This window comes from Arachis hypogaea, chromosome 6, assembly GCF_003086295.3.
Source record: "Arachis hypogaea cultivar Tifrunner chromosome 6, arahy.Tifrunner.gnm2.J5K5, whole genome shotgun sequence".
Lineage (NCBI taxonomy): Eukaryota > Viridiplantae > Streptophyta > Magnoliopsida > Fabales > Fabaceae > Arachis > Arachis hypogaea.
This window is the reverse complement of record NC_092041.1, coordinates 13541534-13557700: the sequence shown is the minus strand read 5'-3', so window position 1 is coordinate 13557700 and position 16167 is coordinate 13541534. Positions and strand designations below refer to the sequence as shown.

The following is a 16167-nucleotide window of genomic DNA, read 5'->3' as shown; positions in this document are numbered from 1 at the left end:
AAAAGAAAAAGGTTAGAACCAACAATGTTATAAAATACCATTCAAATTGCAATAAATCTTAAAAAAGCAAAAGAAATCAAAATATCAAATTTAGAAAATGGATACATGAATGCCTGAATCATATGTTAGCTCATGGTTGTTGCAACTAAAAACATGTAACAAACATATAAGCTAAATTGAGAACAAATTGAAAAAACTATATGCTATAGCAGATTCAGAACAGATAAAAAGTAACAAAGCGGATTCAAGAGAGATCAACGAAAAATACACTATTAACAACAAAGAATTAATCTTTTGGAAAGAAAAAGATACTTTCATAAAGTTTGGTCGGAATATAACATGAGAAAGTACTAACATATAACAAATGATACCTGATGCAATAAAACTATATAATCAGCCATCAAAATCAAGCAGTAATAACCTCAACTTGTGGCAAAATCATCTGCACCTTTCAAAAATTGGAAAAAAAATTGAATTAAAAGATAAGAGAAAAGGCTAAAAACCTAAGACTAATGCTAAAACTGTATTTGGATGAAACACTTTTAATCTTCAAGCTCAATAAAAATGGGTAACATACTAAAAAATGTTTTAACTTCAGCAACGTTTTTAAATTTTTGCCAAAACTGCATAGACAGCATAGCATAGACAGCATAGCATATAGAAAACGTAACACATTTATGCGTGTGCAGAATGGGAATGCGGTATTGGACGATGAAACAAATCAAAAGAGAGTAGTAGACCTATGCATAGGAGTGAATAAATTTCTGTAACCAAGTTAAATACTGCATTTTGACATTCATTTTCATGTAGCTCACCGGTCTCAAACTCTCATGGTTTTCGGATTTTATTGACTAACATTAGTTTTGAATGTGGAATCACCAAAAGAAGCCATTTAGATAAAGAAAAAATTGGTAAAATTGTGTGTTGAGACAAAATGAGTTACAGTCATTCTCCTATATTACATTACACAGAGAGTATTTTGAAAGTGAGTCATCCCAAAAATATTCGTTTTTTAAATGAAGTTTAACATGGTAAACCAAATAGTCATGCAAATGAAGTACCTCATAATAGCAATGGATCTGAAGTTTCTTTAAATTCCTAGAGCCAATAGGTATACCACATATAGCACCATCCCCAAGGTTTGAGAAATCTACCTGTTGCGAAGAGTTTGTAGGAACTTGCATCCTTCTCCATCCTGAAGAAGACCAACATCAATAATTCTTTGATAGTAAAGTAATGCCAACTCAATAAGACGTCTACTAATAGAAAGTCGAGCTTGACACCACAAATGAAAAATAAACAAAGAAACACACATAGCAAGCAATGAAAAACTTGACCAAATGTAAATATAAAGAGGCCAAAGATGTGTCCCATGCTTCCTTATGTTGCGTATTTATTGAAATAATTCATTCCTTATTTTACATACATACTTGCAACATCTTCCAATGGATTCTAGCCCCAAATCTCGAATGTTGTGACATCCATTGACTTCAAGATGTGTAAGTTCCTTGCATCCGATAGCAATTGCTTCCAAACCCTTGTGACTTAGTATTAGATTCCTTAACTTCTTGCTTCCATTACCAATAGCAAACAAACCCCTAAAATTAACCATTATTCAAAGAAAAGAGATTACTAACTAAAGCAGGAAAAAAATTATAAAATTCTTGGCAGAATCCAAAATTTAACAATCGAAGAGTGCGCAAAGATTGTGCAATTGCATGCAACACTTAAGGGTCATACAAATGGAGCTAAATAATCAATATAATTAAGCTTATCTCACTAAATGTGCTTCAAGAGTATCAAAGCAGTATCAACATTAAATAACATGTTAAATCATATAATGATTGGTTGCATGATAATAGTTGAAAGACATAAAGCATCATATGGTACATGCAACATGATTAATAATCTAATAAAAAATAACAGCATTCATACATATATGGTGCATTCTTTCTAATTTACAATCTTCGGGATCTGATCATTCTTGGTTATATTTTCATTCTTGACTATCTGGTAAAAAACAAAACCAGAAAACTTGTTGTCTCCACTTCCTCTATATTTTCCATTAAGGTAATAACTAAGAATGCAAGTCAGAACATAGGGTAGTAAAGTTACATTCCAAAATTTTAAAGAGAAATGGTATATTAGCAATACAAAATTTATGTCAAAGAGCATACATCTCGTAATGATGATAGTAGTGACTGCATATTAGTTTTTTGTTTTCCTGCACCTCATCTCTTTATTTGAACATTCATACAATCACTTAGGTTCTCTGCCAAATCAAAATCATGTCTCATCAAAAAAATTATCATCAACTTACAAACCCAATCAATTAGTGAGACTTTAAGTAATAAGCCAAACTGAAAGTGTGACCCATAAACCTTACAATGACAAAAATAAAATACCTATAAAATAGATAATAAATCTTCAATACTTTACCTCATTAGCAAGCTTCAAATATGGTATACCCTTGTAAAAATTTCAGATTCATCTAATGCATTTGGTCTTCAATCCATGTTGCTGGGATATTAAACACATTATATAAAACTAAAAGACATGAATCATAAGATAGTACTTATAATAACAATAATAATATTAATTTCATTTTATTTACCCAAAAAAAAGAAAGATTAAATAAAACTAAGTGCTAGTATCCATGTAAAAAGCAGCTTCAGGTGAGTAATTTTGTATCAACAATTGATGATTATCTTTGGCTCTTTTGAAGCTTATAAGAACAAATGGAACAACTGTTTTGAAGCAGAAGTGAGGTGGGCGTTGTGCATACAAAAGCAGTTATACACAAAAATGCATTACGAACCATAAAGCTATCACAAACACTAACTGATGAGTGAGAAAGCGAGAAAATCATCCTCCCAGCCCACATCTTATTGGTACAACTATGATAGAGTAACATATATACTGAAACTTTTTTAGGAAAGATTTGTATTTTTCTATCAAGTAAATACAAATAAAATAATAGTCTGGTCTGATAAATTATACAGAATTGATAGGAGAATTGATATGCAATTCTAAATTACATTTCTATCCAGAAAATTCTAAATCCTAAGCCTTTGCAACGAAGCATTAAGAGCATCAATAATTCCATCAAAACTACCAAACTTGGAACCCACCGGATATAAAATTACTAAACTAACCTCTTCTTTTAAAGGAGTCATGGACAATTCCAATCAGAAAAGATTGCTTTCAACCTATTGTTTCTTAATTCAAACACATAAAAACACAAAGAATTAGATTTTATCTCAAGGCATTGTTCTTATGAAAGCAGTTCACACACAAATCATCTATACTTACTGAAAATTAATGTAAACTCAACCGAGCGATCATAATTAATACAATGCTACCTACCTAACACATATATGAGACCAAGAAGTCAACGATGTCTTAAAACTCAAAAAATTAAATTTCCGTTGAAAATAACAGATTGGCAAAAGATAATCCTACCGATATATCTGACTCCAACAGAGTTTCAGTACTATGAGCATCCCAAAAGTTTCCCATTAATACAGAACAGGCTCCCACGAATACACCTCCAACGTTATTAAGTGAAACTGGAAGGGTATGCGCGATCTGTAGGAGAACAAAATTTGACCAAATGAAGAACAAATTTAAAAGAGGAAAAACTGATCAGCTACACTAATTTTAAATTAGTTGTACAACACAAACACAACCTTGAGAAACTTTTCTCTAACAGATTTTTTTGTTTTTCCTTTTTTTTGCATAACTTGATGATCTTCATTACAGATTGACATGAGTACCTCATTAGAAAAGGAAGGTGATAATGAAATTTGAGTTTGTGATTTATATAAGAACATATAAATCATGTTTACCAACAACCGTACCTCATAAAGAAAACGGGCTACATCACTTAAAAGAAACATGCTAATAGATTGCCCAATGCCCACAGGAAATAATCGTTTCATTTGAAATCTACAACAGCAAGAAAACTCTAACAGTAAAATGAAAACCTAAAAGAAATATGGTTGAATAAAATACCTGCCCAATAATTCCCCCAAATAATAGCACACACCAAGTCTAGAAAGAAGAACATAATCATATATTATGTGAATAGTTTCCTCCCTATTTTATATTATATTGTAACAATATTAATTCAAAATATGATGGACCCAATAGTAAGCACAAAAAGAAGAACATAATCATATACTAAAGTTAACATATATGTGGAATTTTCAAAGTTTTCTAAGGTACAAATTGCCCTAAAGCTAATTAGTTCCTTCACCTAAGAGGAAGGAGTACCTGGAACCAACTCAAATTTATATTAAACATGACATCAACGACAGCAAAATCGCTCTTATACTTGATAGAGGCTAGTAGTGACATGTACTAATTCAGTATTGACGGGTTATCATAAACATAGAATTAACAAAGTTTCCTTTGAAAGCAACAAAGCTGAAATGGGTCGCGGAAAAAAGAATTTTGACCAAATTTTAGAAGAGAAAAGACCCAAAAATCGAAAATTGAAACTCACTAACGTTGGGCAGCCTGTTGCAAAATGCCCACAGATGCCTATGGTTGTAGCATCTGCCGCAGGCACAAACGCCGCTGCGGAACCTGCCTCTGCATCCGCCTCCTCCCTGGTTGCTTACCTTGACCCATTCCACAATGTGCTTTAGCATGCACGACTGTCATCACATCCTCCCCCTTATTCACCACTGTGATAAACTCCACGGCGACCAGTCAGAGCCATGCTGCCTTAGACTCCTCCACCACCATGGCCGCCGTCGCCACCGCTTCAACCTTTGTAACCTTTACCACCACCGCTGCCATCCCTTCCACCTCGACGACTTCGCTGAAGGTTGGAGCCATCATGTACAGTGACATCAACTGCCTTCAAACTCTATAATCTCCACCTTCAGGGGAGATTAGGAACAAAAAGAATTGAAGAAGAAAAAGAAATTGGAAAATAGTATCAGTGAACCGAGAAACGGACTGAAGAGGAAGAGGAAATGACCCAAAAATCGAGAATTGAAACTACCTCCCTGAAGAGTGAAGAACATAGCCAAACTTGAGAGGAAGGAGGAGGGATAAGGTAATAATAAGCAGTAGAATAATAATAAGGAAAAGCAAAGAACAAATTTAAGCAATTGAACAAAAAGAGAACTAATAAAGACACAATAGAGTGGGTGGATGCAAACCTTCCACAATAGCTACACAGGAAGAACTTTTTTTGCCTTAGTTCCTAAATTACTCTGAAAATACAAAAGCCAGGACTTCAAATACTAAAGGAAAAATGAATAATTCATGCTGCATTACTTTGAAATCTGATTTAGTTTTGTATATTGGATGTAAATTGAATATAAGAGGGAAGGGGGTTAATGAAATTTAAGCAAAATACAAATAGAATCCCGGCAACAACAATGAGGTTCTGGATTTTTTGCATTAATAGCTCCACACCAGACAAAGACGCCTCTGCACAACAACAATAACATTTCAGATCTTACCGAGATTAGAACATATAAATCAGATCAAATAATAAGGAACACACTTAACTTCATCATAGAAGGTACAGTTTATATAAAAAATAATATTAAAGGAAACAAAGAGGAGTATGAGTAGGGATAAATTTAGAAATCTTATATATACTTTCATTTGAAGAAGACCACTACTACTTACATAAGCACTTAAGCAGAGCATACAAAATCATCGCACCAAGACCGTTGCTGGCCGCTTCCGGCGCTGCAACTGTGACTTATCTTCCGTGGCATCTATCGCCTTCAGAATCATCTCAGCCGCACCAAATTGCATGTCCATTGTTGTCGACTCCAGTATGCATCTCTCGCTCCTCCCTGCCGTGTCTCTACTTCTTTCCTCTGCTTCTCTGCAACAAACGCCGTGCCATAATACCATCAAGAACTCTCCGCTTGACAAAGAGAAAAAAAATAAAAGAAAAAAAAGTGATGCAGAGAGATATATAGATCTAGGAGAGAAAGACATGAGAGAAGATAGAGAAAGAAAGATGGTTATGGTAAGAAGAAAATCGAAAGTTGATTATCCGAGAGATGGATTGAATGCTTGATAAGGTTGTGCATATTTAAAATTCAAATTTCAATTTCAAATTACATGCAGATTTAATCGGAATTAAAATTTGAAAAAAATGTAAAAGGACGTACATCAGGAACGTCTTGAAATTTGAAAATGAAGATGAACAGGGGAAATAACCTAGATAGAAAGATAAAGAAAAATATAAAAATTTCATATTACTGTTGTGCTCTCTTTCATAGCGTCACTGCATGTGTTTTATGTGGCGGCGCGACTCAGTACTTTCCATCGATTTGCTCTCTTCCGCCGCTGCCTCCTCCGTATCCATCATCACATCATGGATGACCATCACAAACTCTACCGCCCCTACTACAACACCACCGCCATATTATGATCCACAACCATAGCGGTTGCAACCTCATCCACCGCCGTAACTCTTCTTTAGTGCGTACATGAACTCAATAATCTCCACCTCCAACTTAAATTAAGAAGATTATACAAAAACAGAATCAGTGAATTGAGGACAAAAAAAAGAAGAGGAACTGAAGGTTAAAAAGATGAAGGAGAAGAATCGAAGAAGAGGAGGAAGAGATAAAACTGAAAACGAAGAATGGATAGAATTCCCTTTTTTTTAATTTTGATTTTGAATTCAAAATTCGAATTTTAAAATTTTAGGTTGTGTACATGTAAAGCAAACGTAAAAAAGAGGATAAAAAATTTAGGCACAATGAAGAGTAGTGAAAATGTAGAATGTGGATGATTTGATAATGGGGTGTTATTGTAATAAAGATCATACATACAAAATTTGAAAAAAATCTGGAACAAGCCACGTTGAATTTTCACTAACACATAAACCTTCTTTTAAAGGATTGTTATAGGATTTGTGTTTTTGAGAGTTTTTTGAGTTCTTATAGTATTAGAATTATTCTGATGTCTTTGCCAAATGGTTGACTCGATATTTTGAAAGTGTGTTAGGTCCTAGAGCTGCGCATGATTGGTTTTTGTGGTTGTGAACATCAACACTGTTCCCCAGTCCCCACTACAAATACAAGGAACCCTTCAACTCTACTCAATAAGTCATTGAGTAGTGACAGTACAATATATAATAGATACTTGGATAATTTTTATTTACTTTTTTGAACTTTTATTAATATATATAAGCCTACTCAATTTAATCCAACAAAAAATATTAGAGGATCAATATTTTTTATTAATATTAATTATTATTTTTAATTAATATTTTCTTTTTATACTATTAAGATTGAAGTTTAAATTTACTTTTTAAAATTTAAAATAGTAGTCAAAGTGTTGATAAAAATAATAAATAAAATTTATTGATTATGTAATATCATTCTAATTCAGTTCAGTTTTACAAAAAAAAGTATATTATATATATATATATATATATATATATATATATATATTATACGTGTATTTTTTTTTTGCAAGACCATATTTAACTAATAATAATACTATTTGTATATTAAAATACTTTTATACGAAGATGCTATTATTAATAATCAATTATATATTTAAAATGTTTTTAATTAATAATACAAAGAAAACATATATTGTTAAAAAATATTGATATTATATAAACATAAATAATTCTTTTAAAATAAAAAAGTTAGTAGACTGAAAAAATAAAAGATCTTTTGTTAGTTTAAATTAAGATGTTAAAACTTACATGTAATAAAATTATAAATTCAATAATAATTAATAATTTATTTTACAAATTTCTTTAATTTAGAAGTTTTTTATGGCTAATTTACTATACTACTATCTTTTAAACAAAATTTCATATAATTTTATTTAAATCTTCATATTAACTAATTTAAAAAGAATATGTTATCGTATATAATTACATTCACCATGACAACCTGAAGTCAAAACTGAATTAAAAAAAAAGTTTAATTATTTTGTCAAAAATATTAGAATTAATAAAATATTTTATTAAACAAAATAAATATTTTTAATATTTAATTGAATATTTTGTATAATTTAACAGAATATTTTATTAATTTTAATATTTTTGTTAAAAAAATCTGATATGATATAAGAATTTAATTTTAAAAAAATATAAGAATCTAATTAAAAATTTAATAAAATTATGAAAATTTGTATAGTAATTAACCTTTAAAAAAACTCCATTACTAAATATTTATTAAGTTTGTCATACATCTGTCCTTATAAATAAGATGATAAAATTCATATGCAATTGACTTCATCATGTAAAGTTGATAGTTAATATATTTTCTGATTGAGTAACATACACATTGGCATCTACGATCACCATGGCCAAATCCAAAACACTGTTCTCTATTTTCCTTGTTCTTGTTGTGATTCTTGTCACCGCCAAAGCACAAAGCTTCCATCAAAGCATTTCTCCAGCATCACTTGGCCTACAAGAGGAGAAGCTCAGCCACCTTCGCTTCTACTTCCATGACGTTGTTAGTGGGCCAAACCCAACCGCTCTCAGGGTGGCCCAAGCCCAAACCACAAACAACTCCGCCACGTCGTTTGGAGCAGTGGATGTGATAGATGACACGTTGACAATTGCGCCTGAATCTAACTCAAAGGTGGTAGGAAAGGCCCAAGGGATTTATGCGTTTGCGTCACAGGATGAGATTGGGTTGTTGATGGTGATGAACTTGGTGTTCGTGGAAGAACGGTTGAATGGAAGCACACTGAGCTTGTTAGGGCGGAACACGGTGTCTTCCCCTGTAAGGGAAATGTCCATCGTCGGCGGCACCGGGGTTTTCCGATTTGCACGTGGTTACGCTCAGGCCAAGACTGTTTCTTTCACCGCTCAGGAGGCAGTTGTAGAATACAATGTTTTTGTGTTTCATCATGATGCAATCTTAATATGAATAATGCATTGGAATAAAATTAAAAAACCAATAATAGAAATTACATGGAAATAAATCATTCAACTCATACAAATTGTGTCTCAAATGTTATTTAAATTTTTCTCTTTTCAGTAGGCTTTATATCGTTTTACTTTTGACGGGTTTACTTGGAAATAAATTCTTGAGAATTGAGAATGGAAAAGTATTCGTGCTTGGAATGAGATCACGATCTAAAAAAAAGTGGAAATTGAAGATCTTAATTTCGTTAAGTGTTGAATTAGATTGGGAGGACAACCAGTAGTGTGAGGTTGTAAATGAATTTTCGTGTGTTTAGCTGATGCTTGCCTTTTTCTTTTAATCTTGGCCTTCTGGAATCGTTGTTTTTTTTACATTAAATGCTCATTATAGGGTATTGTTTTTCAGCCGTTACAGAGTACGACGACATATTCATTGTAGTACCTGACACTTATTCCGTAAATTTTAATAAAGACATTATTTTTAAGACATTTACACATTTTATGTTATTATTGGATTTTTTATTAAACTAATTAATAATTTATTTTTTAATAAATCAGAATAAAATCAGTTTATTATAACAACAATAATAAATCTAATTATCTGCATTATAATTATTATACCCGATTTAATCTTCGAATTATACAATCTAAATCAAATATCTGTAAATTTTTTGATAAAAAGATAAATATATCCCTAACTTTTTGTTTTGCAGACATTTAAATCCCTAAAAATTTAAAAATACAATTAAATATTTAAAAAAATTTAAATTTATTATTATTTTTATAAAAAAATCGGTTTTATTCTAATTTGTTAAGAAATTAAAAAATAACCGATTCATTAATACGTCTAACAATAATGTGATACATAAATGTCTTTACAAAAAAAATTTTTACGCATCTTTACAAGAGCATCCCTTTGCATTAATCATTGGGTTAGTTACGTTATAGAAAGATAAATATGATAATTAAATTAAAATAATATGATTTCAGGGGCCTGCTACACATACAAGTAAAAATGACGTACAAGTTTTACAAGTTATCAGCCCAAACTTCATTAACACGCGCATTAACTAATTTTGAATGGAACGTAACTACACGCGCCCCACTCAAACGGTTCCTCTTCGTCTTCGTCTTCTTCTTCTTCTCTTCTTCTTCTTCGTCTTCGTCTTCTTCCTCTTCCTCTTCCTCTTCCTCTTCCTCCTCTTCTTCTTCTTCTTCATTTTTTTTTCGATTTTCATGGTTTCTGAAATTCTTCTTCTTCTTCTTGCTGCACGTTCTTCTTCCTCTTACTCTTCTTCTTCTCCTTTTCTTTCGTTTCTGCACGTTCTTCTTCCTCGTTTTTCTCTTCTTCTTCTTCTTCATTTACGTCTTTTCTCTCTGTTTTCTCTTTTTTTTTCGATTTTTCATGGTAAAATCGTTTTTGAAGAAGAAGAAGCAGCAGAAGATGAGGAGGAGAAAGAGAAAGAGTTCTGAATTATGCATAAGATGTACTTCAACGAATTTTGGGTGTATTTTTTTAAATCCTTTGGGTGTATTTTCTGTAACCCTTTGGGTGTATTCCTATAATCGTTTGGGTGAATTCTTGTAACCGTTTGGGTGTATTTTCTGTAATCCTTTGGGTGCATTTCTGTAATCATTTGTGTGCATTTGAGTGATATCTGATTGATATCTATGGGTGTATCTGACTCATATCTATGGGTGTATCTTACTGATATCTATGGGTGTATTTTTCATTTCAGAAAAAATGGCAAGCATTACAGAAATACACCCAAACGATTACATAAAATACACCCAAAAGATTACAGAAATACACCCAAACGATTACATAAAATTCACCCAAACGATTATAGAAATACACCCAAACGATTACAGAAAATACACCCAAAGGATTTAAGAAATACACCCAAAATCATGCATAATTCAGAACTCTTTCTCTTTTTCCTCCTCATCTTCTGCTACTTCTTCTTCTTCAAAAACGATTTCAGAGTTTGATGTCAAAAAATAATAGAAATCGAGAATAACGAAAAAAGAAAACAGAGAGAAAAGCACGTAAATGAAGAAGGAGAAAGAGAAGGCAAGAAACAAAAGAAAAGAAGAAGAAGAAGAGGAAGAGGAATAAGAACGTGCAGCAAGAAGAAGAAGAAGGTGCAATGAAAACGTGTCGTAACAGTATGTGGAGGAACTAACGTCAACGACGAAGAACAAACCAGTGAGAAAGGAGGAGAAAAGAACGATCGAAAAAGAAGGAGAAGAAGAAGGGATGTAGCGCGTGTAAGGAACGTAGCACTTACAGCGAATTTTGGGAACTAGAGCTTAATTGGCTTGTAATACTTACAAGCCCTAATCGCTTGTACGCAGAGTTTTCCCCATGATTTTATATATTTCAGTTTAAATTCATTTTTCATTATTTATTCTAAACAGTAATTTTTCAACCATATTAAATATATACTAAAATTAACTATCAAAATATATATTAAAATATAAAATATATATTAAAAATAAATTAAATATATCTGTATTTATTTATGTATAAATATAATATTTTAGTAATTTTTTTTATAAAGAAATCAACTAAGTCAAGTCAAGTCATTCTAATCTAGTTCAGGTAAATTTATTTTTCCATATATATTTATTATATTCCAAATTGACCCATGTGAAAAAATTTATTTGGTGCATTTAAGTCCGAATTGATGAAACTTTGATTTTTTTTAAATGTAGTTTATTAACTTTAGCTTTCTAAAGATAATTGTCAAAATATTGTAACAGCTACGGTTGATAAATTAAAATAAAAGTCACTTTTAATAAGTATATATTATAAAAAAATATATTTTGTAAAATTATTTTTAAAATTTAAAATAATTTTTCAATAGACATAAATGTTTAAAAAAATTAAAAATCTATATATTCATTAATATATAAAATAATAGTAGATTTTTAACTTTAAAAACGATAAATTAATTTTAAAATATCATTATAAAGGACTTCTAAAAATATCTAAAAGTACAACCATAACATAATCTTTTCAAAAGGTGGGATTCAATATGACAATGGTCATTTTCATAACTTATAATAATATTAATAGGCAGTTTAGATATGAATTTTATTAGAGAATCAATGAAGTATTTGTATAATGTGTATAATAAATTATTTATTTGGCTCAATATGAATTAAAAATTAAACATTTAGGATAAAATATTACTAATTTCTCAAACACAATGCACTTATGCTATCTAGAATAACCATTCGAGTGCCAGGGATAATAAACATCTGATATCCTACTCAATCGAACATTTTTAAATCTCACTATACACCTTGTATAGATATTTCATTAATTCCTATACTTCCTGTTTAGATATATATCAAAACCTATGACATCCTAGAATTTACCTACTTTTTTTGTGTCAAATATTAAATTAAGGCAAAGAGACTCTATTTCCTGTTGTTATTTACTAACATGTCAATATTACAATCAATCACCCACACCCACTGCTGTTGAGGGATAACAGGTACCAAAAAAAGTTATTCATACACTAAAATCAGTTATTAATATATTTGTATATAAATATATATAATTTAATTTATTTTTAATATATATTTATATTTTAATATATATTTTATACTTATAATTAATTTTAGTGATTAATTTTAATGTATATATAGTATAATAACATTAAAATACTAAAATTGGCCATTTCGTTATATCTTACATCTTGGAGTAAAAGATTGAAATCCATGCATGCAATTAATGCCACAAGCCACAAACAAGAAACTCTTATTATCTCTTGTTATAAAATGAAAACCCTTTCTCTTTATTCAAACATCTCTTACTAATAATTCAAACCTAACATACACCACCATGGCAATGGCAAAATCCAAAACCCTCTTCTCTATCTTCTTCATTCCCCTCCTCTTCTCCACCCTTATCACCGCCAGAGACCCTCGTTTCGATCGAAGCCTGTCTCCAAAATCACTGGGCCTCCGCAAGGAGAAGCTTAGCCACCTCCACTTTTACTTCCACGACATTCTCAGCGGCCAAAACCCCACCGCCGTTAGGGTGGCCCAAGCTGCAATGACGGCCACGTCCCCCACAGTATTCGGAGCTGTAATGATGGCCGATGACCCCTTAACCGTTGGGCCTGAGCCCAACTCGAAGGTCATAGGAAAAGCCCAGGGAATTTATGCGTCCGCGTCACAAAATGATCTGGGGCTATTGATGGTCACTACAAGAAATAAGGGGTTTAGCCACGAAAAAAATTGTGGCTAAACTCTAAGATAACCGTAGCAACTATACATTGGCCACGAAAGAATATTTGTGGCTAATCGGGGGGTTGCATTTTTAATTTGCCACAATTTTAGCATTATTAGCCACAATTTTAAACATCGTGGAGACCTTCAAAGAGCCACAATTTGTATATCATTGTCCACGCATAATGCCGTGGCTAAATAAAAATAATTAAATAAAAAAGTATAATTCTACTACACTTCATCCATAGTTAATTTGTGCAGGCCGGATTTTTCAGCCACATTTTTTGTGTGGCTAATGTTGGATTATTTAATCACACTATTTTTGTGGCTAACTCACTATCTTTTTCACATACAATTCAGGACTAATTTGTACTAATTTGCTCTAATTAAATAATTTTATTAAATTAAAATTATATTTATATATATTACATTAATAACAAAAATCAAACTTTTTAAATATATAATATCTAACAATTTTTCCATAAAAAAATACTAATAAGAATTCAGTATAATAATAATAATAATAATAATAATAATAATAATAATAATAATAATAATAATAATAATAGTCTAAACTTATATATATATAATAAGAAATTAAAAAAATTTAACATAAATAAAATAAATTCTAATCCCTTCTAGATTAAATATATTTAAAATTTCAACTATTACTTATTAAATATATCAATTAAATGTCTAACATATCACTGGATAAACTAGGTACTTTATCATTGTATTTTGATAACAAAAATTTGTACAGAGTTGTCATATCCATAGCTTTTTCTCTAAAGCTTCACCCAGTTTCTCTAAATTTATCACACATCATACATTTTCAACACCAAAGACCTTTCCAAAATTCCAATTTACAGCGTTGCTCTACGAGCCATTACACCCAGAAATTGTATCAATAAATTTACGTCATTATCTCGATTTTGTCCATGCCCATCAAGTTCCATAATGTCTTTTTCATCCATTTTCAAATGCCAAACTTGAATTGTCGTCCTTTCGACAGTTGTAATTTCTCCCATAGAAGTGTCTGCAATGAATATAAAATTGAATAAAAAAAATAAACTAAATATTAGAATTCAAAAAATCACGTAAAAAAAATTGAAATTTCATATACCTTTGACATTCACAACTAAAGGATCATTATAATCTTTTCTGGTAGGTACAGTTGGTTGAGACTTATTTCACCCAAACCTTCTGCAAATTCTTCATTGTTGTTGATATTCTGTGTTATCGTAGTTCTGCTAAAAGGGTCTCTTCTGAATTATTATGTTTTTGCTTCACGAAAAAATCTACTAAAAAAACTAACAAATAACAAAGAAAAAATTGGTATTTTGAGTTTGGAGGATACCCTGTCATATGATAGGGTTCATATAGTGTGGTTAAAGAGAGTGCTTTTAAGGTGCTGCAGAAAAGTAGGAGTTAAAAGACAACGTGAATGATGGAAAGTTATATTAAAATTTGTCCGTGATTATTTTAACTTTCCGCCAAAAACTACTTCAGAAGTTAAGCGCATATTAAAATTTTAAATTTTAAAAATTCAGCTTGACCAATGTTGTTTAAATTGTCTTTTAACTTTCTTTAATCTTAAGAATATTTCTTTCATCCTACTGTTTATTATCAACTAAATATACCTTAAATTATTTTATTTTTAATACAATAGTTATTTATTTATTTTTTAATGATCAAATATAATAAAAAATTTAAATTTAAATTTTGATTTTGTAATATTTTTATTTTTAATTTTTATTACAATAACAATAAATAACCGAAAAACTACTTTAATAAATATATGACCATCACAATCTCTCATTTCATGCAGTTGATAGTTGATGATTTAAACAATATACTATTATTTAATTATTTACCTATTATACATGAAACAATATAATAAGAGTTATACATTAAGTAAATTTTGTAAATATTTTTACCTGAAAATTTTAATGTTTAATAAATTTTAATTACTAAATTAGTTACTAAAATTTTATTACATTAGACAAATTAATTATCAGATAAAATTGTTATAAGAAATTTTATAAATTAATTTCTTTGTTACTTAATAAAATTTCAAACTTTTATACAAGTGACTCATAAATTAATTAGTATTAATTTTTTTATAACTGAAAATAATTGTAAAATAATTAATTAATGGAATATACCAATTAAATAATAGTAAAAATAAAAAATTTGATTCATAATTTCACAAAATAATTTTTAAAAAGATAATTATACATATAATAAGAGTACAGTACTCACAAAAATATATAGTATGTACTAAACCATATAAATAAAGATTAATTTTTTTTAACTTATTCTCATTTTTTTAAATTCAAAAAATGATAAATAATTTATTTTTAATAAAAACTAAAAAAAATTATATTTACAAATTATTGAACTTTTTATTATCTATTCAAATTATATTATTTTAGTTAAATAAATTTTATCTTTATAATTAACTCAAATATTAGAATATTATCTTTATTTTTATAATTTTTTATTTTATCTAAATTCATTTTTTTATATTTTTAGATTTAATTTCATAAATATGTGTTAATGTTAGAATATTAAAAAAATGATACTATACATTAATAAATTTATTTAAAAAATTAATTTATTGAAGACAGAATAGCCATGGTACGTTAATGTAAGCAAGAAATACAGCTACAAAAAATATTGTTTGTAGCAAAAGATTAAATTTTAGCCACTGTCGTAATGTTTCGTGATAAATAGAAAACACGCTCATTTATTTTTATCACGATTTAGTGTTCGTAGTTAAAATTTGGTGGCTAAACACCGTTTTTGTGGTAGTGGCGGTGTTAAACTTTGCATTCATGGAAGGGAAGTACAATGGGAGCACAGTGAGTTTGTTGGGGAGGAATGCGGTGTTTTCCGGCGTGAGGGAGATGTCGATCGTGGGAGGGAGCGGGGTATTCCGATTTGCACGTGGATACGCTCAGGCCAAGACTGTCTGGCTTAACACCACCTCCGGCGATGCTATTGTCGAATATAATGTCTACGTTTTGCATTATTAA

General features: G+C 30.1%; 3 protein-coding genes across 52 annotated transcripts; 2 read left to right on the top strand and 1 right to left on the bottom strand.

Annotated features, from left to right (window-relative positions):
* Positions 1–292: 292 nt before the first annotated feature.
* On the bottom strand, positions 293–7089 carry LOC140173425 (F-box protein At5g51380-like). 50 transcript variants are annotated; one of them, XR_011862186.1, is made up of 13 exons: positions 6819–7089; positions 6241–6496; positions 5653–5857; positions 5175–5448; positions 4508–4889; positions 3463–3588; positions 3313–3362; positions 3156–3218; positions 2440–2520; positions 2178–2272; positions 1431–1598; positions 1062–1195; positions 293–442 (listed from the first exon to the last, which is right to left on the bottom strand). XR_011862186.1 is itself a non-coding variant. In XM_072196755.1 (12 exons), the coding sequence occupies exons 9-11, from the start codon at positions 2442–2444 to the stop codon at positions 1099–1101; spliced, it is 270 nt and encodes an 89-aa protein (XP_072052856.1). In that variant the 5' UTR covers positions 2445–2520; positions 3156–3218; positions 3313–3366; positions 3463–3588; positions 4512–4889; positions 5175–5448; positions 5653–5857; positions 6241–6496; positions 6819–7089; the 3' UTR covers positions 293–442; positions 1062–1098. The 50 variants fall into 50 exon arrangements, 29 of the variants coding, with proteins under 29 accessions (XP_072052856.1, XP_072052855.1, XP_072052852.1 ...); XR_011862189.1 differs by lacking the exon at positions 3313–3362 and having other exon boundaries at positions 5653–5899; XR_011862195.1 differs by lacking the exon at positions 3313–3362 and having other exon boundaries at positions 293–448; positions 4512–4889; positions 5653–5899.
* Positions 7090–8312: 1223 nt separating this feature from the next.
* LOC112698099 (pterocarpan synthase 1) lies at positions 8313–8946 on the top strand. The gene has a single exon (XM_025751504.3). The coding sequence runs from the start codon at positions 8313–8315 to the stop codon at positions 8886–8888; it is 576 nt and encodes a 191-aa protein (XP_025607289.1). The 3' UTR covers positions 8889–8946.
* A 3794-nt stretch (positions 8947–12740) lies between these two features.
* On the top strand, positions 12741–16167 carry LOC112698098 (dirigent protein 22-like). The gene is made up of 2 exons (XM_025751503.1): positions 12741–13099; positions 15948–16167. The coding sequence occupies exons 1-2, from the start codon at positions 12741–12743 to the stop codon at positions 16165–16167; spliced, it is 579 nt and encodes a 192-aa protein (XP_025607288.1).

Coding starts and splice junctions, on each gene's coding strand:
- LOC140173425 (XM_072196761.1), bottom strand. Junction 1,196..1,430: donor TCCATTGGAAGATGTTGCAA/GTATGTATGTAA, acceptor GGTCTTCTTCAG/GATGGAGAAGGATGCAAGTT.
- LOC112698099 (XM_025751504.3), top strand. CDS start 8,313: ATGGCCAAATCCAAAACACTGTTCTCTATTTTCCTTGTTCTTGTTGTG.
- LOC112698098 (XM_025751503.1), top strand. CDS start 12,741: ATGGCAATGGCAAAATCCAAAACCCTCTTCTCTATCTTCTTCATTCCC. Junction 13,100..15,947: donor AATGATCTGGGGCTATTGAT/GGTCACTACAAG, acceptor TGTGGTAGTGGC/GGTGTTAAACTTTGCATTCA.